At 38.2% G+C, this 23,776-nt stretch overlaps 1 protein-coding gene across 4 annotated transcripts in view; it reads right to left on the minus strand.

The window, feature by feature from the left end:
* Positions 1–23,776, minus strand: part of FMNL2 (formin like 2) — a 270,355-nt gene that overhangs the window by 78,447 nt on the left and 168,132 nt on the right. For all 4 annotated transcript variants that reach the window (XM_011359342.2, XM_011359360.2, XM_011359351.2 and 1 more), the window contains exons 3-6: positions 20,790–20,870; positions 15,758–15,834; positions 7,496–7,579; positions 4,381–4,533 (exon numbers count right to left, since the gene is read on the minus strand). In XM_011359342.2, coding sequence (XP_011357644.1) covers positions 4,381–4,533; positions 7,496–7,579; positions 15,758–15,834; positions 20,790–20,870 — 395 coding nt within the window. The remainder of the gene's footprint in view (positions 1–4,380; positions 4,534–7,495; positions 7,580–15,757; positions 15,835–20,789; positions 20,871–23,776) is intronic.

The raw sequence follows: 23,776 nt of genomic DNA on the forward strand, positions 1-23,776 counted from the left end.
AAAAATCATTCTGTAAATAAACAGGAAGGATAATGCAGTGTGGACATTAGGGTCAGGCAACCCTACTTCAAATCCTACCTCCTTACTCACTGTTTGAGCCTACGCAAGCTGCTCAACCCCTAGAGGCCTCAGTTTCCTCATAGGGATAATAACAGTAGCCATCACAAAGGGCTCTGTGGGCAATAAATCACAGAGGGTCCTTAGAACAGTGCCTGGCACGCAGCGGACACTCAATAAAAGCTTTTTTCCCCAGTAGAAAATATATCAACGCTATCTACATGTAAATCTTTGTGCCTATTTTTAAATACTTTAAAAAATTACTCCCATTAAAAAAAACAATGCCAGGAATGGGATTGTTGTATTAAAATGTACAAACAAGGATCTAAATTTGAACTCTTATCACTTCATGTAAATAAACTAAGTATATAGGTGGTAAAGAGTCAGATGATGACTAATCATGAAATGTCATTCCATTAAGATAAAATCTCAGGAAAACCAGTGAAATTTGTTCTGCGGGAACTTAGGAAGAAATTTTAAACGGAGCTAATATCTGAAAAGAAATATGGATCTTGGTCTCTTCACCACAGTGGAAAGGCCAATCAGGTGACCAACGAGGCCTTTCCAGCTTTGTACGTTCATGGCCCAGTCACTCCATTACACAGTCCTCCACCATCACCACAAAGCCTCTCTCCCAGAAAGGACAGGTTCCTTCCTCTTTCCCAAACATGCCTGACCTTTGATGTAAGATTTTGCTCATCTCATTCTCTTTCATTTTTTCTCCACCGGGAGCAGCCATTCCTCACCCTGAGAATCAAACTTTGGCCATCATCCAAAATCCCAGTTTAAGTCTGACCTCTTCCTTCGGGCTCTCAGTGCTCTCTCTCTTTAAAAATTCAGAACATTTATTTATTGTCTATGTCACTGCTTATTTAAGTCTAATAGCATTAACCAATTAAAATTAAAAATTACTTTCTCTTGCATCAGAATTAATGCAACCTATATCTTCCAAAATCTAGAGTGCACATGTGCACATATATAGAATCATTTAATTTAGCTAGTCCTGTAGCCACACTGACAGAACCTATCTTAACTGAAGTCACATCAGGCCTCTAAGGTTAGAAGACAGCACAATGTAGGTTTCTATTGCATCGATAACATTTTTACCGCTGGCCAAGCTGACGAATTTATGACAAAACAAATTTATGATAATAATCTAACAGCTGATACAACTCAAGGTGAATGTCATATCATAAAATGCTTACTAATTCATTTTAAATAGTTTTAAAAAAGGTCTGAAACAAAGGGGGGAGTGTGCATCATTTGAATTTTGTTTAAAAACAGCATTTTCCCCTTTTTCTTTTATCAAGTCCCATTTATAAAGAATTTTAAATTTCTTGAAATCTCATTTTTTCTTCCAAGTTTAACCAACACTTTCTGCCAAGTGATACAGAATAAGATTACTCAATCTATGCATCATCTAGCGATTAAGATGAGGGAACAAAAATCCACATTTGGATATAGAAGACATATTCTAATCAAACAAAGCTACCAGAATAAATCATCTCTATAGAACATGAATTAATATCCCTTTTTTCTTTCAAAAAAAACCCTACGATATTAATAAAAATATAAAATACCTTAAAGGTTTGAATTCTTAAAATGAGGAATCATAATATGATAACAGTGTATCAAAGTTTAAAAGGCAGTAGGCACATCCAGCACAGGTGATGGCACTAAGTCATGAGGTTATCATATTATAACATGGAGAGCAGTCGCAATACCCTGCCACCATGCACTACAAGCTCTCTTGGGTGTCATTTTCACCCGTGACTTACGAGATTTTCCGGTTTGAAGCCTCATCATCAGTGTGTAAACTGAAGCTGCTCCAGAGGCAACAGGGAGAAAAGCAGCTCTGGTGGCATTTGAACTGAAGATACTCAGGCAGAGAAACCAATCTGGTGGTGGTGTAAGAGATGAATGGAACCGGAGGAAGAGACAGCAAGATGAGACAGGACAAAGAAGAGAAGACAATCAGAAATGAGATGGCAGAATGAAAAGAGAAGGGCAATAAAAAGAAAGCCAAAAAGTGACAGAAGTGTGGGGAGCAGAGAAAGAAAGGAGAGAGAGGAAGGAGGAAGAAGAGAAAAAAAACGTAAACGATCTTTGGGTATATGAAAAGCAACATGTATCAAATGCCTTTACTTCTGATTGCTGTTTCTTTAAGTCACAGATGTCATCAAATGACCAAATACAGAATTAGAATCCAGGCACAAATCCATGAACCACAGAGATGGAATATCATTGATACACATTGTTTAAAAACAAAAATCTAAGCTTCAGGTCAACAAGTGGTATAAAAGTTACTGCCACACTGATTTTCTTGAGTGACTAGAACCCATGAAGGAGAGTCAAAGGAAATTCCTGGGGCTCAAAATGTTCAAACACAAAACAGAAGAATGTGATGTTGGTTCCTTAGTTGGTCATCTCCAAGCACACCTGCCAACCGGAAATGCCAGATAGTCCTGAGTATTTCAAAAAAGAGTTTTCATCATGTCTATCTCTATAATTTTGGTCTATTTTTTTTTTTTTCAATTTAAAATGAATTCTAGCAGGATCTACCTTGAGCTACCCATAAAGCAAATCAGGCTGGAAACCGATGTCCCTGTACCATGGCTTCCAGGGTCCAGGGTTACAACTCTCCCTGGACCTGGGATGTTTCCCTATTTCCCCAACTCTTTCACTCTATGAGGGGAAAAAAAAAAAAAAAAAGTGCTTTCAATGAATGGTCTTCAATAATTCAAAACAGGCATAATGAATTATTAATCAGAAAAATTAATCCTTAGTAAGGTGGTAGTTGGGCAATATGATACTTTCTAGTTAAGAAATGGTGGAAAAGCAAATTAAAATGTACTTTGTCAATTAAATCCCTTACATACAATTATAGCTATACTAATTTAATGGTAAAAACTTTCCATTCTAGTGCCATGGTGATCAGGGAATTCTTCAGGCACAATTGGCCTTTCTTCAACTTCCAAATCAGCCTACATATGTCCCCATCCACATGTAAAGTTGATGCAGATTAGCAGGTTATACAGGCCTTGGCCTACTGCAAATACCATGAGAGGAACAAAAACACTGCTCTTCATTATTATTGAATCATTCTAAACCAATTAATATTTTCGGCATTTGCAAACAAGGAAAATCTGAATGGTTGATTGGAAGCATCATATTCAAACGTCAAATCCTTCTGTAGAACTGAACTTCATCAGAGAGACTAACTTTCTATGACCAAAGCACAAGTCAAAGGGACAGAGGTAATTAAAGGCTACCAAATATGAAAGGTCTGAAAGCCACACATTCATTGCCTAAAACCTGACACATGGATGCTACTACAATAACCCAACACCCATCGTGATCTTAAATACGCACAGAAACAACATCCACTTGCCAGATCAAGCCAGAAATTAAGCAAGATAAATTTTTCAAGCTATACAGAATAAGCAACATTTGGAAATGAGGGCTGTATTAATAAAATTTTTTATTAAACTCCTGAATCACAGAAACCTTTATGAACTGAGTCTATATCTATCTTGGCAGGTAGGAGTTTTGCTTTACTCGCCTATGTATATTAACTCTAAGTACAGTGCCTGGCAGATTACAGAAGCTCAAGAACATTTTTTCAGTGAATGAATGAATGTAGTTATGAGTGAATGAACAACTCAGTGACATTACACCCATTAATGGCACCGGCAGTCAGCACCCACCCTCCCTTAGCATGGTGATAGCTCAGCAAGGAGAGACCAGAGACGGAATCCTTAGACAGAAACAGAAGGTTGACCACTAAGCACACCTAACCAAAGAAAGGAACACTGCTTAAAGTCTTCTCATTAATAAAAATGATCACTGTAAAATTCTGTACCTATCACTAAGAACACATCCCACACAACACACACCTGAGCTACCGCTGGGGGAAGGGAGAGGAAGAACAGGTCCAAACAGCAATAAGGAGTTCTTGAGATTCTCAAATCTCAATGTGCTGCCTCTACCCAGGAAACAGAGCCTAAACCATGATATCGGCATCTCCCTGGTTTCAGAAACTTATTTGCCTCTATGGAGACTACTCTCTTGTAGTATCATTTAGGAGAATTTTCTCTTTGTGCTGTGGTGTTTCCTGGAAGCTATTTTAAAGCTTATAGCATACTGCCCGAGTGATGATCCCAGGAACTCCTGAAAAAAACGTTCATTTGGAATCACTGGAAATACAGGTGCTGTGTGGCAAGATACAGCACTACATGGTCCAGGATCATCACAGACGTGAGGGACTCTTTTGTCCCAGTGTATCCTACCGAATTTGCCTCCCTCCTGATTAAAGGAACTCACCGCAGTGCAGAATGTCTTCCTGAGCGAGACACACTGTTCCCCGCGGGGGAGGGCAGGTTGCTCCCTCTGTGCAGGTCCTCGATGGACCTGCTCCAGGGCTTTGATTTGTCCACCGAGCTCTCCACAGTGCTTTCCACGCTTTCAAAGTCAAAACTAAAACAACGACAACAAAAAATGCCACTGAAGACATAAAGATTCACACAAATACACGAATGTGCACAACTTGCGCCCTCCTATTATACATCGGCACCTTCATATAAGGTAGTCTTTGCAAACAAAGGAAACTAAAAAGGAAATAGAAAAGAATTTCCATGGACTCAGTGTTAGCTTCAAAAATACAGAATGACAAATACTGGGCCAGGTAGAATAATAGCTGAACAACAGCAAAACTTAAATACAAACAATATATATGTATATTATTTGCATTTTACTACAAGGCTTGCTAACTTACCAATTGCCAGCATTGCTAAGGAGAAAGGAGATCTTACAGCTGTCTTCATTTTGCTTTAACAAGTCAATATGTTAGGCTTATACTAATTTATTCCTACCCATCAATTTTCACTGAGCATTTTCTCCTAGTGTGTTGGCAAGTATACTTTTCCAACCATATGTGATACATTACTCACAAAGTTATGAATTTGCTTTGATTTTGGAATCTCTCCCCAATGTGGTGCTCTTTAAAGTAGGATTGTTGTTTCTCTGACATTTTTTGAGGTTATTACTCATGTTAACCATGTTAGAATAAATGGCAAGTTAAGTCACTCATTTTAGTATAATTTTAGGAACAAAGTTTTTAAACCTACAGGTCTTTTTGTTCTGTATATTTTCCCCCTCCCAAAGCCAGTAACTCTGTTCCCCACCCTCAGAATATTTTATCAGTTGTTTCTACCCTAGTTCCACGAAGCAACACCAGATCAGATAGAGAATAAACAGAAAGCAGCTATAATTAATAATCATCTGGAAGATCTTGGAGGCTATCACATAAGAAACAGCAATAATGCAGGTTATAAATAACAAGTATGACTCTTTATGAAAAAGTGTGACTTTTATAAAGGTATGATTGCCAAAATAAAACATTTGGTTAGAACGGTGATCTGTAAACTACGTGATACACTCCATTTATTAAATATCCAGATGGCACGGACTGGCGTATAAAGTCATTGAATCGGTCTGAAAATTTTGTTCTGCCTTAGGATGCAGGAAAACAGTGCTGAACAGAAAAGAGGTGGAACTGAGTAATCGAACAGACCCTTAGTACTAAAAATAGAAGCCCGTAATTGATATTGGAGAAGGTTATGCCAAGGAGACATTCCAAGATCACTCAGGCCTTTAACACTCAAGTGGCCCTGCAGCCCCCCGTGTCATTCAGCTGTTGAGCATCTCATGTTCCTGTCAGCTCAGCCCCCACTCTCACACAGCAGGAAAAAGAACCGCACACCTTGGCCAGAGTTTGTTTTAGGGATGGAGCACGAGACTGTTGTTTCACATTACGTGGGCTAGGAAACTGTCAAATGCCAAGGAATAATAAGATGTTCTCCAGCCCATTAGTTTCAAGAAAGAAAGAAAAAAAATCATCTACGATTTTTCATCTAATTAAAGCAAAAGAAAAGCAAAACTAATAAGCAAAGAATGTAAAGCTAATGCCAAAAAAGTAGCAGATTAGGAAGCAAAAGCTCTTGAGTTCTGATCTTCTGTTGGGTTTGATCTTCCACCACAGACTGGAATTCCCTCATAGTAGTACTACCTTTTCCTGCTAGTTTTATGTAAGGGTACATTTGGGAAAGCTAGATTGCAAGCTCTATTGTGATGTAGGGAAAGGGTTAATTACAGCAAACATAATATACAGCATGCCATTCTTTTCATTATTCCTAAAGTTTCTTAGCCCTTCCTTAATGCCATAAATATTCCTCCAGATTTTAAAATATGCAACAGGGTAATATTGTCTTGTCATGTAATATGAAGTGTAAGGGAGATTAGCAACTTTTGACATAAATGTAGATAGACCTTTGGAAGAGTATGCTATAAGATCTAGGATTATATTTCAGAGGACAATTTCTCTGAAAGGTAAGAACTTGTCTTTTTGGTTTTTCTTACTCTGTTCCATATGAGTTATCAAAATTGAAACTCATCAAGCCAGTTTCAGTTAATACTTTAGTTTCTGCATCAACAAGATAGGAGTAATTATAGCTTTCTCACAAATTCTCAAGGAAGTAATGAGGAATATAAGATAACATCTGGTTTGGTCTTAAGACTTTAAAGGAGTGAGGCAATACAAAAAAAACAAGTTACTGCTTTGAAAAGAAGAGCTGAGGAGAAAAAACAAGTAGGCCAAAATGTCTTCCAGTCAAATTAAAAATACAATATTAGTTCTCAAGCTGTGCATATAAGAGTAATCTGTGGATACTGAAATATTTTTGGATTCAAGGAAGAAATGTGGAGAAGAGAATATCTCATTCAAATATAGACTTTTCATTCCCGTTGTGAATCTTTCCAGAAGTGAAGCAAATGGTAAAGTTTTGTGAATTAACAAAAATAAGGTTAAAAAGTTGATTTTTTTTCCCTGCTCTGCTCCAGTATTCGCCTTCCCCTTTATAAAGGGCAAGTCAAAAAAATAAATAAATAAATACAAATACAAATACATATAAAGTAAAAAGGGAAAGCCTCTTGTTTATCCTTTCTTCCAGACTGGTATCTATGTCTATATTTTCTAGCACATATGAATATGCATACGTATGTCATTTTATAAAATAAAAAGGGACTCATTCTTTTGTATCTTGCTTTATTCACTCAACCATATAACATACGTCTCTTTCAATAACTGCTAGAGTATTCTACCATGCAGATATATATAACTTGAGCACTAAAGAATGTATTTCTTTTTAAAATAAGGACTCCTTTAAGGGTAATGTTTACTCCCCTGTTTTATTTCTGCCTGAAAAGCATTTCTAATAACAATATATGTTTGCTTTTAGTTACTTGAATAGAAACAAACCTCCTTAAACTTTACTACATCTGCTTATGGTTTCTCCCCTCAGTGTAGTATATAATTTTACCACTGAGCTCCATCTTCTGTGACCACATAAAACGAAAAAGAAACAAGCCAAGTTTTACTTACGTTACCGCATACTGAGCAAATGATAGATACTCCACTAGAACATCAAGACCTTTGTTTTCTTCATTCAAAAACTCTCTGACCCATCTGTTGGGGGGAAAAAAAAGTTATTGGGGAACTTCATCACATGCTCTGCCACAATAGGCCACAGTGAAAACTTTTGTTTTTCTACCACAAACATTCATTGCCTGAAAGGAAATACAGAGAAAGGAGGCCTGGACTCTATCACATGAGGTAGGAGCTTTTGGATACGACAACTAAGAAAATCACGACATTTCAATGTGCGAGAATAGGGGGCAAAAGGTATATGTCTGCCTTCTTTGCATTTTACTGCTTAAGAGACTTAAGATAACCTATAAGAAATTTTCTAAAAAAGGAACTTGCTAAATGTACTTTTTCTACCATAACTGATCCACAGCCTGCTTGTTAAAGCAGCCAAGACTACACAGGGAATGAGGCAGGCTGGGGACATGACGACATAACCACTGAAATCCAGGCATGAGTCCAAATTCACATTCAACTCTTTCTTGGCACACTAAGCTGCAGAAAACACTAACCTACCAATGAGAAACCAGTGTTTATGGGCTTCTGGAAATTCAATAAGGATGATTTGCTTAATTTTTTCCATGAATGCTAAAACTTTTTAAGAAGTTGCAGGCACCAAACACCATCATCAAAGCTGAGACGTGACAAATATCATGTTTTTTTTAAAGTCATTTTAAAATAGTATCATCTTGCATTTGAATGATGGATTTAAATGTAGTTCACTGTATTTTACATATTTTTATTCATTATTTATAATAACTCCTAGAGATTAAATAGAGTTGTCAAACAGAAACTTCAAGTACTGAGGATAAGTAGCTGTTACCCCATCTTACAGATTTCTTCCAATATTTCCATCTTCAAAGACATTTGATACTCCATTAAGCCTTTGCTAGATTGGAAATGCCAACAAATAATAAATAAAAAGGTCTGCTACTATCACAGGAATAAAACTTGTGGTACATCTCCCAATGGTATTCCAAAATGGTTGCCTTCTTCCATGCACACCAAGCCAACGAGATCCACCAGCTGTGGACACGATAGCTACAATGCAAGCCAGTGTTGAGAGCTGTTAGAACAACATTAGGACAATCCTACTGTGTATCCTTGAGGAGAATCAGCCCTTTGAGGTCTTTGTCTTAAAGGAAGAAAAAAATCTGGTGAACTCAGGATGGCTGTTTTCTATTTTTGTTTTTTAAAGGATGTTTTCTTTGCTTTTGTTTTATCCTCAAAGTTCACTTTCTTTTAGTCCTGTCATCTCCATGATGTAAATTCTGGTCTGCAGGTAGTTTCCAACAGGCAGTAAGATGGGAAAAGAAGACAGCTTGTTTCGTATTTTCCCCTAAGAGCCGCAGGCAGACTATCATAAAATGTATGCACTTAATATAACCACCCGGAAGGAAATAACATTTAATTTAAAAGAGACCTAGAGTGGCAACAATGGCGAAGAAAACACCACCCACTGGACTTCACAAAGTGGCTTTGTTATAAGAACAGACCAAAACTAACAGGGCTGGCTACTGGTCCAGGCTGAAGCTTCACTTTGAAAGCATCACATACACCGTCTCATGGCTTCTACTTATTTTCATTTGATTTGATTTAATTACTCACTCTGCAGCTAAATCTCCGGAGATACTGGACACTTTTAAGCACTGATAAATAGAAGCTTAGAAATAGTAAAAGGTGATTTTTTTTTTTTCTTTTTACAACTGGTAGGAGGCTAAAGAAAGGCTGAAACTCACTATGAAAATCAGATGACTAGCTGCTCCTGAAATTCAAGCCCCTCGGCTTCTCTCAGGCCTCTCCATTGGTCTGGCATCCAGGCTCTGACTGTAGGATTTAAACTCGCCCTCGGTGATGGGTGCACAGCAAGAACCCCCAGATCTGGGCCTGAGGGTCATCTTTTTAATTGGAGAAGTCACCACAAGGACCAGATTTTTCAGGGCAGTCTCGGTTCTACATAATCTATCCCAGTGGCCCATGAGAGTACTCTAATTTCAGAGTTGAGGGGAAAAAAAGCCATTTAGTTCCTTCTGGTTGATCTTCCAGACACTGACCCTAAAGAGTAAAGATGGTCCAGGACACCCCAAGGACCTGTCACTGTCCCAAGCACTAACATATCCATCTGACTTAGAAAGTTCAGCCACAAACTGGATAGGAGGAAAATGACTCAGAGATAATAAAATTAAAAAGAAGAGGATGGAAAAGAGGGAGAGGGGAAGGAAAGAAGGGGAGGAAAGAGCCAAGTACAGCCTGAGCTACAATTCTCTTGACTCAAAACGCTAACATACACATATTTTAATGCAGGGCTAAAAACTATTAATTAGCTTCTCTTACTTCAACTCAATGCACTTATCGTTACCCCTACTCCCAATTGCTGACTTTGAGCAAAAGTGCCTTAAAACCAACTTTCGAAATGAAAGGCAGGAGCCAGCTGCTCAGCTCCTAAAAAGCTGGCCAGAGAGTAACTATGTCCTGCCTTGGAAAGGTTTAACTTCCTGCAGTTAACCTTTTTTTTTTTTTTTCTTTTCTGTAAGCTACAAGATATTCCCTGGGTCCTTGATCTGGCCCAGAAACCCCTAAGTGATTCAGGAAAGAAGATAAAAATTCATCATGGTTCACTATCTTACCTTCTCTGTCAATTGACATCAGGTAAGCAAAGTCATTTCAACAAAAAAGCTATGAATTATAAGAAGGAAAAAAAAAAAGGCTTCACTTTTCCCCTGTCCTCTCAATCCCTATCCCTTCCACACTTGGGATATTCTGTATGGAGAAAACAGACGTGAGAGTAAACTCTATGGAAATGAAAGAAGATGGAAAGAAAATAGGTGAAGATGAGAAAAAGCAACCTTCAAAGCAGTTTCTTGAATCTAAAGGCATTTAAAAAATGGATGCCCCATTCTGCAGATTTATATATATGATCATGCAATGGAATAACAGAAATTTAGGTTCCTGCAGTCAATTTCCATTTTCACCTCTGTGGATGCTACACACACTTTTTTATATATTACCAATATGCAAACTGCTTCAAATTGGGTAATTATAGGTTTGGGAAAGCAGAATTATTTCTGATTCTGACAGCATGCATCACTCACTAAGTGCCTCACAGATTCACTGTAATTACCATGTTGTAAATGTGAATTAGGCAAATTCCAAGTAGCTGCTCAGGAGCTGGAAGAGACTGTGGTCATGAAAAACAGCTCTGGAAAAACCTTTACTTAAGAAAGTAGTTGTTTTTGTCAACTACTGTGCTGACACTTGCACTGATGGTACAAAACAACTGTAGGTAAAACTGCTGCCACCAAAGAATATACCTATTGTCTTCTTCATCCCATATACTCAAGAAGGGGAAAAAAAGTCAGCTTCACTTAAACTGTCCTTAGTGAATCAATAAAAACTATTGATTTATTAAAGCTTCCTCCTTGAGTATACATCTTTTTAATTTTCTGTGTGATAAGATGAAAAACCCACAGAAAGCACATCTGCTGCCCATCCAAGTTCCACAGTTGTCTTAAGGAAAAGCACTTGTGCAATTATCTGAGTTGCAAACTGAACTATCGCTTTACACGGAATGTAAAATGCCTGACAAACTGTGCTTATTCTGTCTTGGGTATTTGGTATTTTCTCAAAAGTGAATGAAGTGAGTCTGTCATTCTGAGGAAAACAACTGACATTATTTGTGTCGCTGATAAAATCTGAGCCCTTGAACACAAAAAAATAGAACTTTAGAACACTTGTATTCAACACCATTAGCCTGACAGCTTCTCAATACTTAAAAGCATATTCTGAAGAGAATGGTGCTTGTAACAAACATGATTGTTTGTATAGGGTAGAATAAAATTTGCTGATGTTTAAAAGATCAGAATAATTCAGTGAAACAATATTTTCCAAATGACCAATTTGTATTGTTACAAAATAATGATGGGTAAAAAGACTCATTCTAGTGCAAGACAGTAAAATAGATTTTAGTCTAACAGTAAAAAAGCTCATTGATACGGTATCAGATTTCATACTGCAGCTAACTTTAAGAACTGCCACTTCTTGAATTTTCATGTAATATCAAAGAAGAATATCCAAAAAATCTGAAAAGGTTATTTGAAAACTCTTTTTTCCAAGTATGTATCTGTGTAAGGCCAGGTTTTCGTCATATATAGCAACCGAAAGAACACATCACAACAAAGTGAATGCAAAGATATGAGAATCCAGCTGCCTTCTATTAACGAGACACGGATTTGTAAACATGTAAATCAATGCCAGTCTTGCCATTTTTTTTTTTTTTTGCTTTGGAAAATAATTTATTTTTATATAACATTATTTGTGCTATGTTTATACTTTATATTTACATATTTATACTTATTAAATATTTATTATTAAATTTTATTAAATAAGCATATTTAAAATGTATAAATGTATCCATTTAAATTTCCAATATTGTAAAAGTTAATAGATAAAACCCACATTAATAAAAGCTTATTGGGGCTCAAAATAATTTGAGAGAGCAAAGAAGTCCTAAAATTTAAAAATTTGAGAACTGCTGGTTTTCTATAACGGGCTTTAGATTCGAATGTATCTAGGTTCGAATCTCAGTGCTTCTGAGTTGTGTGGACTTGAGCAAGATACTTAAATAGCTGACTCAGTTTTCTCATGTGTAAAACAGAGGTTCAGAGGTAAAAAGCAATAATAAAAAGATTGCGCAGTAAGTAAATAAAACCACACATGTAACGTGCCTAATACAGGGTTTAATAAATGATAAAACGATTATGATCTTGAGAATTTCCAAAAAGCACCATCAAAGAATGAATTAATCATAGGATGGCTTGATGCATGTGCCCTTCCACCCCCACCCCGCCCCATACATGTTTTATGCCTCTTAAAACCAGCCTTAGTTATTCTTTTCTCTTTCTCCTTTTGGCTTGGCCCAGCCCACACTGTTTCACAAAGCAGCAGGGAGTCCAGTAGTGAATTTGTCACTGAGTACTTCCTTGGTTCCTTTCCTTTTCTACAAATCTCCTCCTCCCCCTGCCAATTCATACATTCCTCCTACAACCTCATGCCCGTGCCATCAACTCTCCTAGTGAGATAAAGTGAAATGAGCATCTTTCAGAATTTCTATGACTTTGTACTCAAGGATGAAAATTAATTTTCTATCATAACAGGGAATTTTATGAAAATAAATTACCTGCAAAGAGAGAGAGTCTACACTTCAGTTCCATGAAATAAAGCCCATAAATCTATCTAGCTCACCACCCTTGCCATCACTTGAATCTTATCACCCTGACATCCAAAACATCATGACATGTGCCTACTCACACTACACAGCCAAAGTGTTTCAACATGACTTGTCTCCTTTCAAGGGTATTTCCAGTCATTTCAAGATCTTGGATAAGTCATAATCCAATTCTTTTATATTATTAGAGCTCCAACGAGTAAGTGAATGAGATTATTTCTAGTCTAATTCTTATTTCAATTTGGCTCAAAGAAAATTAATTTTCTTTCTCAGAAGATTGCTCCATTTATAGAGTTTTAGGCTAACATCAAAACTCAAAACAAACCCTTTGCTTGACAAAGCTGTAGCTTGAAATGTTATCTCAGCAAAGCCCCAGACTTTAACCTTGAAATGCAAGCATGTGCCAAGAATTTTTAGGGCAAGTAGATTTTAAATGTGATTCTTCCTTTTAATTTCTGGGAATCACGATCTCCTAGGCGTCGGAGTCATTTTAGACAGAGAAGGCAACGTTCTCTGCATGGAATTCCTTTGGGACATATTACATAATATTGCTTAATTATTACCAGATACATTTTCAACAAGCATAACAAACAGTTATCCTATATTGAGTAATTATTATTTATTAAATCCTATATTAGATCTTCTGTTATCTCATTTAATCCTTATAACATTCCTATGGAATAAGTACTATCCTCATTTCATAGATGAGAAGTTAACTTAGGGTCATATGGTTAAGTACAAAGAGTTCATATAACTTATCTCAGGTCAAATAACAAATAAGGGGGGGAAGGGACACTGCAAAAATCTGAACCAAGATCTCTCTTTCCAGAAGGCAAATAGGCACCCAATTACCTCTGTTATGGAACCTCAAAGAGTGCATTAATTCCATGGATCTCTTATAGAGCACCCTGCATTCTAAGAATCCCTCATTGTAGTAACTGATTATTTTCACATCATTGAATAACTTTTCAGAACATTTCCAATCAAATGAAGTCAAGCCAGTTAGTTTCCATAATGAAGAGTCCAGTTCAGGTTTGGGTTTTCAGGACAGGCAAGATAGGTCGAAATTCTAGTGTGTGGCTTCATTCCATACTGCCATGTAAGGTTATGCCAGTAACTAGTTACACACAACTAGATAATGCAGCGCTGTGATTTTTTTCTGCTGCTAAAGCCAAAGCTATCCAAGTGTTCCACATAGGTGGCAGACAAGGGAAAATTTCAGCTGGAGAAGATGAAAGGAATGTAAGAATCTTTCAACATGCCTATAGTATCCTAAACAACAAACCACTCCAATTGCTTGCAGATTTGCACTGGCTTCAACCCAACCCGGGCTCTAGTATTCAGCCAACTTTGTATTGAAAATGATCATCTTGCTTTGGTATTTGATGGTCAATTTCACCTTATGCCAGCAATGCTTGAAGAAATGCTTCTTGACAATTTGTAGAAATCCTGGCTGCAGTTCATTCCACAACTTTCAGTCAAGAAGTGGTGCCAACTGTTTAGGGTCAGACCTTACCAAATGGAATCTAGCTCCTGATTCACAAATATTGGAAAGTACTTGAATTTCCAAAGCTTGGATGCCCAACTGTTTTAAATCACCACCACTTTCACTCCCAATAGATGAGCAGCGTTGCTTTGAACCCAGAGTCCTGGTTATCTTATTTCCTTTCAGGGACAGAGCTGCCAGATGAGGCTACATTAGAAAAAGAACACGGCATTTTGAACCAACGCACCTGGCTCTACAGCTGTCGACTTTGTGGGATTCACTCACCTTCTCTGGTCCTTAAATCTTTTAATCTGTAAAATGAGGGACTACGTAATCCTTAATTTCTCTTCCAGGTCTAAATCATGATGTTATGATCCATTTTTCTATAGCCTATTTTCTGGGACAAAGGTGCTTTTCAAGTTTAGTTAGAATCAGTTCATTTTTCAAATACTTCATTGTCAAGGTGACAAAGGTGCAAAGTTACCCTTTAGGAAATGAACATTCGCGCTCAGACTCCATCTCCTATAAATCAACCTTGCATATCTGCAATTTAAAAACGCTAATTCTCACACGTGCGTGCACGTGCACACACGCACACATACACAGTGCAGTTGAGAAACCTCCAGTCTTGATGTTTTCTAAGACTTCTTCCACTGTGAACAGTACACAAGCCTGTGAGTCCTCATTTACATTATCATAAATTCCAAGTTAATGAGTCAAAATTAATAACTTTAAATACCACCTAAACTTAGACTCTCTATAATTCTATGTACAGTTATAGCAATTGATGTTTCATGCATTATACTGAACTTACAAGCACTTTATTTGAATAAGTTTGCAATTGATTATTTCTTTAATTGAATTGTGTAGATGATATAAATAAAACGTTAACATTTTGTTGCTAAAAAAGCTTATTCTGAAATAACTGTGAAAATTAACACATTTTAATGGCTTGTAACAAACACCATCTAAAGCAGAAGTACACTGTTATTTATGTAATATATTTATTTTACAGAATAGTCTGTAAAACTATAAATATACATGTCTTTTCCAAAAGACCTGCAAAGAATGCCACAGGGGAAAATTCTAAAAGATCTAAAGTTTTCTCAATGTAAAACTCAAAGAATGAAAACCCAGTGGGTTAAATGATTTGTTGGGTGTTAAACAAAGTTTAGACTTAGAGATCTTCCAGGATCGCCATCTACATTACTTCTTGCAGGGTTCCTGATTTGCCAGGGAATTATTATTACGAGACCAAGCACTTATCGCTGCATCCAAGCAAAAAACTTTAGAATGGTTATAAATACCCACAATCGAGGTCTGCCTGTCCTGCTTCTATTGATTCTCGTACAGTGAACAATTCCAGCACTAACACAAGTTTCGCCCATCTAAACTTCAGTCTGCTAGCTTAGAATGAACAGTAAGGAAGCGTAACTCTTTGCATGTGATTCGGTCACTTTGTAAAGTGTCCAAAAGCCGTAGAGCTAAAATGTTAAATGGGCACACTTACCCAATATGGTTGGTTCTTAAAGAAATTTCCAGTTCTCTTAGCACTTGTGTGGATTCTTGAACACGCCGTCTGAATTTCTATAATTCAAAAACACATATTCCCACAAAACATATTTTAGCAACTGCTATAACTGCAGCTTACTTGTAACAAGTTTAACACAATAGGAAAATATCTCTGCTTCTAAAGTAGGCTTCTCTCACATTTCTTTTAGCAAAGCACACAATTTTTTCTCATCATGAAAATCAGCTTATATGAAAGGACTGGGGAAAATGACTTATTTCATGTACTTTGAGTAAGGAAATTTTCTTTTCCCAATTCCACAAAACAACAATATTTACCAACATACCTATGTGTTGGGGTCCCTAAGACCGCCCCAGTTTCAGTGACCTATGGACTCACAGGATGCAGCGTACAGTTGTCCTTATGGCTAGGATTTATTACAGCAAGAAAATACAAGGCACAGTCAGCAAAGGGAAATGACACCCGGGGTGAAGTCTGGAGCCAACCAGATACAAGCTTCTAAGAGTCTTCTCCCAGAGGAGTCACAAATGACAAAACTCGTGAAATGTTGTCTACCAGGGAAGCTCATTAGAGACTCAGTGCCCAGGGTTTTTATTGGGGGCTGGTCAGGGAGGCACTCTCTGCCTAGCACATACCGAAAGTCCAGACTCCCAGAAGGAAAACAAGCATTCAACTTAAACCATATCGTTGGCATCAACAGTTTAGGCACCGTGAGTCATTCTATCAGGAAATGGTGGGAATGCTCCCGAAATCTAGGTTCTCAGTTGACAACCAAGAGCCAGCCTTGCAAGCAGGCCTTTCTAAGGTGGCAGTCTCAGGCTTTGCTATGTTAATTTTTTTCTGCATGACCTACATTTTCCAAAAATAAATATTCAGAGTTATCTCTGCCCATGAGCCCTCATTTGGAAGGTCCCTCTTCTGGAGCACCTCCCTTCTACTTTCGGAATGCCTTTCCTTATTCCCCTGCCTATAAAATCCCACCAATCCTTCCAGAACTCTCTTAAGTCGATCTTCTTCGATGAATCCTCTTCTGATAGTAAATGTATTTATCCATCTATCTTTTCAAATCTAAATAATCTCCAAGGAATCATTAGGTTGCACTGCACATCAGTTCTCTGGAACACAATTTCCTACACAAACATTTTTTACAGCAACTGAAGTCTTAGGCCACTCTAGAAGAGGGACATTTGATGTACAATGACTTCTAAGAGCTCTACATTCTTCGTCCTACAGACCCGAACCACCTTCATGTTACACTGTTTTTAGGAAAAGTCTTTGGGAATTCTAACTCGAGATATTAGGGACCTTCCTCTGCTGCCACAATTGCAGTATTAACAGGGTTATCCAGCTCCGAAGGCAAAGGCATACAAAGAAAGGAAGGAAAGGAGAAAGTCTGGAAAGGATTCCAGGATATCGGGTGGGGAGAGTCATGCATGCCACAGATGGATCCTGGCGCCCCAGTGAAGACCTACAAACCTGTCACCCTCTTCTCCTCTTCTTAAGGCCTTTTGCTTCTCCCCCAACTGCTTCTCACCCGGGCCAAAAGTATCACAATTTCCCCCCTGGTTGCCATCCCTAAAACACCCTTAAAGACTTTCTCAGATTTTAGAATGTAGGTACAGTGAGAAATACAAAATAAAAGCACCCCTGATGCTTTAAAAAAAAGAAGAGCAGGCCTCTTTTTGTCAGGAAAAGCCTTAAAAATGGCAAAGAGTCATCTATAGTTCGGAGGGACATCTAAGCCTAGTGCTTCCTGGAGAGTTTTCAAACAAGGAGGGCTGCTGATGAGGTAGAATCCATGGCCACACAGCTGAAGAAACCAATTCCAGGTGTGCTGGCTGCTCCAGAGAGAACGTTCCCATGTCAGAGTCACAAGTCTTGGGCTGTCTGCACATGCACTTTTAGAAAACAACTCAGTGTTCCTGACTATGCATTATGCACAGTTCTGACTTGCTCCCTGAAGCCTTTGCTGGTCCCCTAACTCTGCTTTATGCTTCTTCAGGGCAAGGTCATCCCTTCTAGACATCGTCAGCTAAAAGGGCATCCAGGGAAGTACTGAGAACCCAAGAGTAAAAAAGAAGATCTGCTGACAGGCTAATAGGCATATATCAAAACAAAATTCCATCAAAACTCTGTGAGATAATGGAAACGACCATAGCAGATATCATTTATTAGGCATTTACTATGGCAACAGCACGATACCTGAGGTAAAACTAAACTGATCTCACCCCTCTGTTATATTCTTTTGGGAACTGTACCATTTTCAGCTGGACCCTGGACGAGAGAGAAGCCTTGGCACCCACTTAACACATGAACAAGAAATACTAACACTCTGCACTCCTAGAATACATCCAGAATGCATTAGAAGGGAAACTGCGTGCCTGTGGGGACCAGCAACAAGGAGCCGGGCACCGTCTGTTAGCAGTCTCCACCACTGTCCCGGACCGCTCCGTCAGAGGAAGGCCAGGGACAGGCCCACAGAGGCAGCTGAGCCCTAGAGACCTAAACAATAGGTTTCTATTCACAACTGCAGCACCACAGACTTCTTTCTCCATGGTCAGAAGCCTCTGCGAGCCAGACATGAGCCATCCCAATCCCACCCCGCAAAGCACTGACGAAGAAGTGCCCGGTATTAAATGAGGAGGCTGGTTTGGAGAGTTCTAGTCACAAAAATATCTAATTGAGGCTCTTCCTTCCCTGCCCTAGAGGGTTTAAACCTATTCAGAAGAAAATTTAAGTAGCATATGCTTAAGAAATTTTTTAGAAGACAGCAAATTAAGTATCTTGTATTCAATATAAACAAAAAATTAATGAGTGAAGTATTCAAGGGCTCCAGATGCAGTTAAGGGAAGACTGCTCAGCCTACGCTGTCTGGCTAAAATTGAAAGCCCTGAATTGAAATCTTCCCCACCCCCCAACCCCACATAATACAGCTGAGAATCTTACACTCATTTTAACTGCAAGCCATGCCTTATTCCAAACAAAATCTCCTTTTCTTCCAGGCTTTAAGCATGACAATTATGTTGAGTGGAACAGATCATTTCCTACTGCCAGTTCCTGACAGAAATCATACTAAAAGCAGGGATGGTTCATCCAACATCCATTTTATTTTTGTCTGAGCCAAATGAGCAAGGGTGAAAGATGAGGCCCAGACCAAACAAGGCCATCCAGGTGAACACACATGGTTCAGGGCAGAGATTTCAGGAATGAGGCCAACCCAAACTGACATCTTTGTCTTGGACCTCTTTATTAGGTTATTTGCATGGGAGTAAAAACAATTTCTTAGACTTCTTTGTTTTTTGTTTTACAGTCTTTGCCTTAACCCAGAAATAATCTTTCTAAAGGAGAACTGGGACTATGCCAGGAGGAACCCACTTCCCCCCTATGGGGTCTGAAGCTGGAGTCTAAGAATCTTCCTCCCTATGGGGTCTGAAGCTGGAGTCTAAGAAACGCTCTCTAGGAGACAACGCGTTTTCTCCTTTCTTTTCAGAATCTGACAAATGTTGCAATAATTGTTTGGGAATGGAACATGCTCTGAGGGGAGCTCTCAGTCTTGTGTACAAGCGTCAATGTTTTGGCCATGCTCAGCTTGGGGCGAGTATGCCTAATGCTGGGGTCAGAGCTATCGTGCCTGAAGGTTTCTGCCTGGAGATTTCTGAAAATGTTTCTAAAATAGAATCTTGCTGCCCTGTACAAAGAAACAGCCTAGAAAATCACCTGAGGCTTTCAGGTTGTGTTTTGTGTGTATGGATGTGCCTTCATTTAGCCCTATGTAATATGATTAAATTGAGACTGCTACATCCTTGGGAGGAAGAAACAAAAAAGGAACAAATGAGAATTAAGCAGCTGTCTCATTTAGTGGGGCTGACAGAAACTCTTTTTAAAAAAGAAATGTATGTGCCATATTTGTGAGGAGGAAAAATATTATGATACTTTGACAGGTCTGTTCTTAGAAAATGAGGCTGTCATTCAAGTCACATATGACGTTCTAGTCAATAGCAAAAGTCTACAGTCCATTTTCATCATTATGCCTAGATTTTATTTCTGCTTGCCTACATGTTAACCATAGCACAAAGGGCCAGGAAACTTCCAAAAGGAAATAATAGCTGCTCCCCTTTGTTTGACATTTTTTTTGGGGGGGGGTGGGTAGAGTAGAAGCAAAAGATGAAGAAAAAGATTTTTAAAAAAATACTAGAGCCCTGGAAACAGTGGCTAACTAGGAAAAGTGTGCCTTTCTGCTCTGATGAGTCGCATGTGGAAACAACAGAGAGAATTCAGCTCAAGATATTTTCACTGCAGACTTCAAAGCAGAAGTGGAAGGTCAACTGAAAATCAAGCGTTATCTGGTGAAGAGTCTCTTTACTCATCTTAAGCAAGGACAGCTCTGCCCTGAGACATCCTAGGACTGCCTCGGACCCGCAGGGCTGTGCCAGGCTTTATGCTTTACCACGAGGCATAAGTATAAACCAATTGTGTGGCTGCACAAAGCAGGGCTTGTTTGGAACAGGAGAGAGTCAGCTGAGAATGGAATCAGCTATTCTCTCTTTACCTTCTGGGGGCCAAGAGCAGGGTTAGGATGGGAGAAGCTGCTAAAAGCATCAACACAGGATGTGAGAACACAGCTGGGATGACAATGCTCTAGTGATTTTTCAAGGTCTCTGGAAATGCACCAAGACATGAAAGATAAGCTTTCCTTTTTGCAAGGCCTGCTTTTCTAGGGGCCCAAACACCTCTGCACTGGACTCACTGCCCTGTGTAATTAGAAATGGCAGTGACTCAATAACGATCAGAGGCACATGGCTCTCATCTTAGGAAGTACTTTTAAACACATCCTCACGTGAGAAAGATGGCTTTTTTCTTTGTCTTCTCATGTCGTCTGTCTCCAAAGGTTGTTTTCTTGGAGGCTCTGGCAGAGGCTATAACGCAGAGGAAGGAAGGCCTCCTCCAGTGCAGAGGATTCTGCTCACTAATAGAGAAGCGGCAACAAAGAGTGGAAACAAATCCATCTTACCTTCCTGGTTACAGCTGGATCCAGATAGCCTTTGAGCTTTTGAATGTATGTATGAGGAGGATTCTTCACCTGGAATCGTTCCTGCAGGAAGCACAAAAGTAAAGTAAAAAGCATGACAGGTACGAAGGTATGACAGTCAGCCATGTTCAAATACATTAATACTGATGATCCAAGGCTGAAATATACCCACAGTAGGAATGTGACCCAGCAGATAATCATTACGTACTAACAGTTTTGACTGTTTATAGTAGATGCTATTATCTTCTCTTTGCATACGAGGAGACTGAAACTCCGAAAAATTCAGTACTTCCCTAAGCTGACACAGCTGTCCGTGGCACGAGCGGATTCAAACCCATGTCTTCCATACTCTAGTGTCTATACCGCTTCATAGGGCTCCGAGCTTGCATTCTGGGAATAATGCTCTGCCCAACCTGGTATCAGGCCTTCTTTTACCAGGTCTTCAGTCTATTGCATATTCTTTTGAATATTTCTGAAGTTGGCAAACATTTTTTTGATTATTTTATCTTTAAAAAAAAAACTTGACTCAAACTGGATAAAACCTATTTGTTTCAAAAATGAGTATGAGTCTCTTGTTAAGAGATTAGAGTGTGCGTGTGCACGTGCGTGTGCGTGTGCGTGTGTGTGTGTGTGTGATCGTTAAAGGGTTCCTAAGGCAGTTCCAAACTGGAAGACCCAAAAAATAGTTTGAGCAAAAACACAATCGTTGAAATAAGCATATAATATATATCCCAAGGTGATATTTAAATGTAAATCTGAGGTGAGACCCAAGAATCTGCATGTCTAACAAGTTTTATGCTGATGCTGTGGATGGAGAGGTCATACTTTGAGAAACTCATGCCCATGTGTGTCATGTTTGATAGACCATGTCCAAAGCAGCATAATTAGCAGTAGTGAAAAACTCAGTAAAACCCAAATGCCCACAAACTATGAAATGGGTAAGTACTTGTATTATGTTCATACAACAGTATATTACGATGGAAATGAATACACTGTATTTCATGTACTGCATCCTCCTGTGTGGACTGATGGATGTTATAAGCCTGATCTTATAAGACAAAAAGAACATACGATTTCATTTACATGGATCTACACAACAGGCAAAAATAAACTTTAATGGCTGGGACACATATATATATTGATGTTGTGTACAGAAAGAGAGAAGGAGGGAGAAAGAAAAGGAAAGAAGGAGAAAGAGGGAGAAGGTGAGAGGGAAAAAGGGAGGGAGAGGGAAGGAGGGATGCCATTAACATAAAAATAATAGTTGAAGAGGGACGAGGTGGGGGAAGGGAAATACAGAGTAATCCTGAAAGGCCAGCAATGTTCTATTTCTGATTGAAGTAGCAGTTCCACAGGTGCTGGCTTTATCCTACTTATTATGCTATTCTTAGGTTTCACAGCCTTTTCTGTACATGTGCTATATTACACACCCAAAAAAACATTTAAACACATCAGCTCTAAAAAGAAAAACAAAGATTCATCATGAAATCAGGACAATTCTCATCAGGTTCTCCTTTACCTACAACCCAAAAGACATTTTCCTAGTAATTTTTTTAAAACTGATTACTGCTTATGCCACAATGAAATTTTGTAGTATTTCACAACACAGACACTGGCCAGCATGTTTAAGCATTTGTTTATCCCATATAAATTGTATTTCCCAATGCAGGGAACCACAACATTCTTCCTGGTCCACTTAATTGTTGCTCACTTACATATTTAGAAATGCTAAAGATCATCTTACTACTATCAAAAAGATAATCTTATTAGTGAAAGTATATTTTATTATTGTTTAATGTTTTAAAATAGGGGGAAGTGGCTTGTAGTAAGATACCTATCAATAATTTCTCTTTATTTAAAAAATGATCAAGTTGAATTTAATAGCATATAAATCATATCTCAACAAAGCTGTTAACAAAAAAGATTAGCATATTGTTTCTAATTATTCCCCCAAATTCTCTATCCTAAGAGCGATTCTTAAATAACAATTCATAAGTAACATCTCTAGTGCCATTGCTGTGTTTATGTATAAAGTCCTTTTTTTTTTTTTTTTAAATCACCATCACTTCACTAAGGGATCAGACAGAATCCAAGTGCCATGGGGTTTTAGCAATAGCTCAGCTGAAGGCTAAAATAATCACAAAAAGCTCTGGTCTGAAAAATGAACTGATAAGCTATCGAGAAATCAGTTACTATTTCCAACCTTGCGTATAACAGTTGATGCCAGAGCTATATTAGGATATAATAAAATTTATGCTTTTTAATAACAATCCAATTATCCAATCTCTTAAAAAGCCTATGACCAGTGACAATGTAATGTTCTCACTTCTGTTACAGAAATCAATTACTTCTAAATATAAGGTCCTTAACACATGAACCTCAGGGAATTTTAACTGTCGCTAATGTAGTATTTGCTTGAGGACCTAAAATTTGAATGTGTGGACAGCTGCTGAGCCTTCTAATGCTTGTTCTTTTTAGGCAATGTGACAATAAACAAAAGTCATGTTTATTCCTTTAAAATAACAAAATCTGATTGAATACAACATATAACATTGGCATAGTGAATCCCATTTCTGATAGTCCAATGAACCTTTGTCCATTTCTTACTTAGGATTGGGGTGACCTAGAAAGGCTTTCTCAAATATATACATTTACTGGTCCTGTAAAGATTTCCCTATAATCATTCCCCTGAAATTATGGACAAGGTCTAAATTTAATACACTCATACTTTTTCAACCATGCTTATTAGCATTTACTGTTATGTTTTAGGCACATTTTTTGTTTGTTTGAGTAACTTACTAATGTATTTCCAAGAAACAGAAAATGAATACACCTAATGCTTTAAAAAACAGTAGGTTGACATTATAGCTACTTCTCAGAAAATTCCGCCTATATCCAGGGATTCAAATAAAACTTCTATGGCAGAAGAATATGAAGCCCCAATCATTTTCCTAAAACTTGAGGTTGTT

This window comes from Pteropus vampyrus, unplaced genomic scaffold (genome assembly GCF_000151845.1).
Source record: "Pteropus vampyrus isolate Shadow unplaced genomic scaffold, Pvam_2.0 Scaffold2, whole genome shotgun sequence".
In the NCBI taxonomy this organism is placed as follows: domain Eukaryota; kingdom Metazoa; phylum Chordata; class Mammalia; order Chiroptera; family Pteropodidae; genus Pteropus; species Pteropus vampyrus.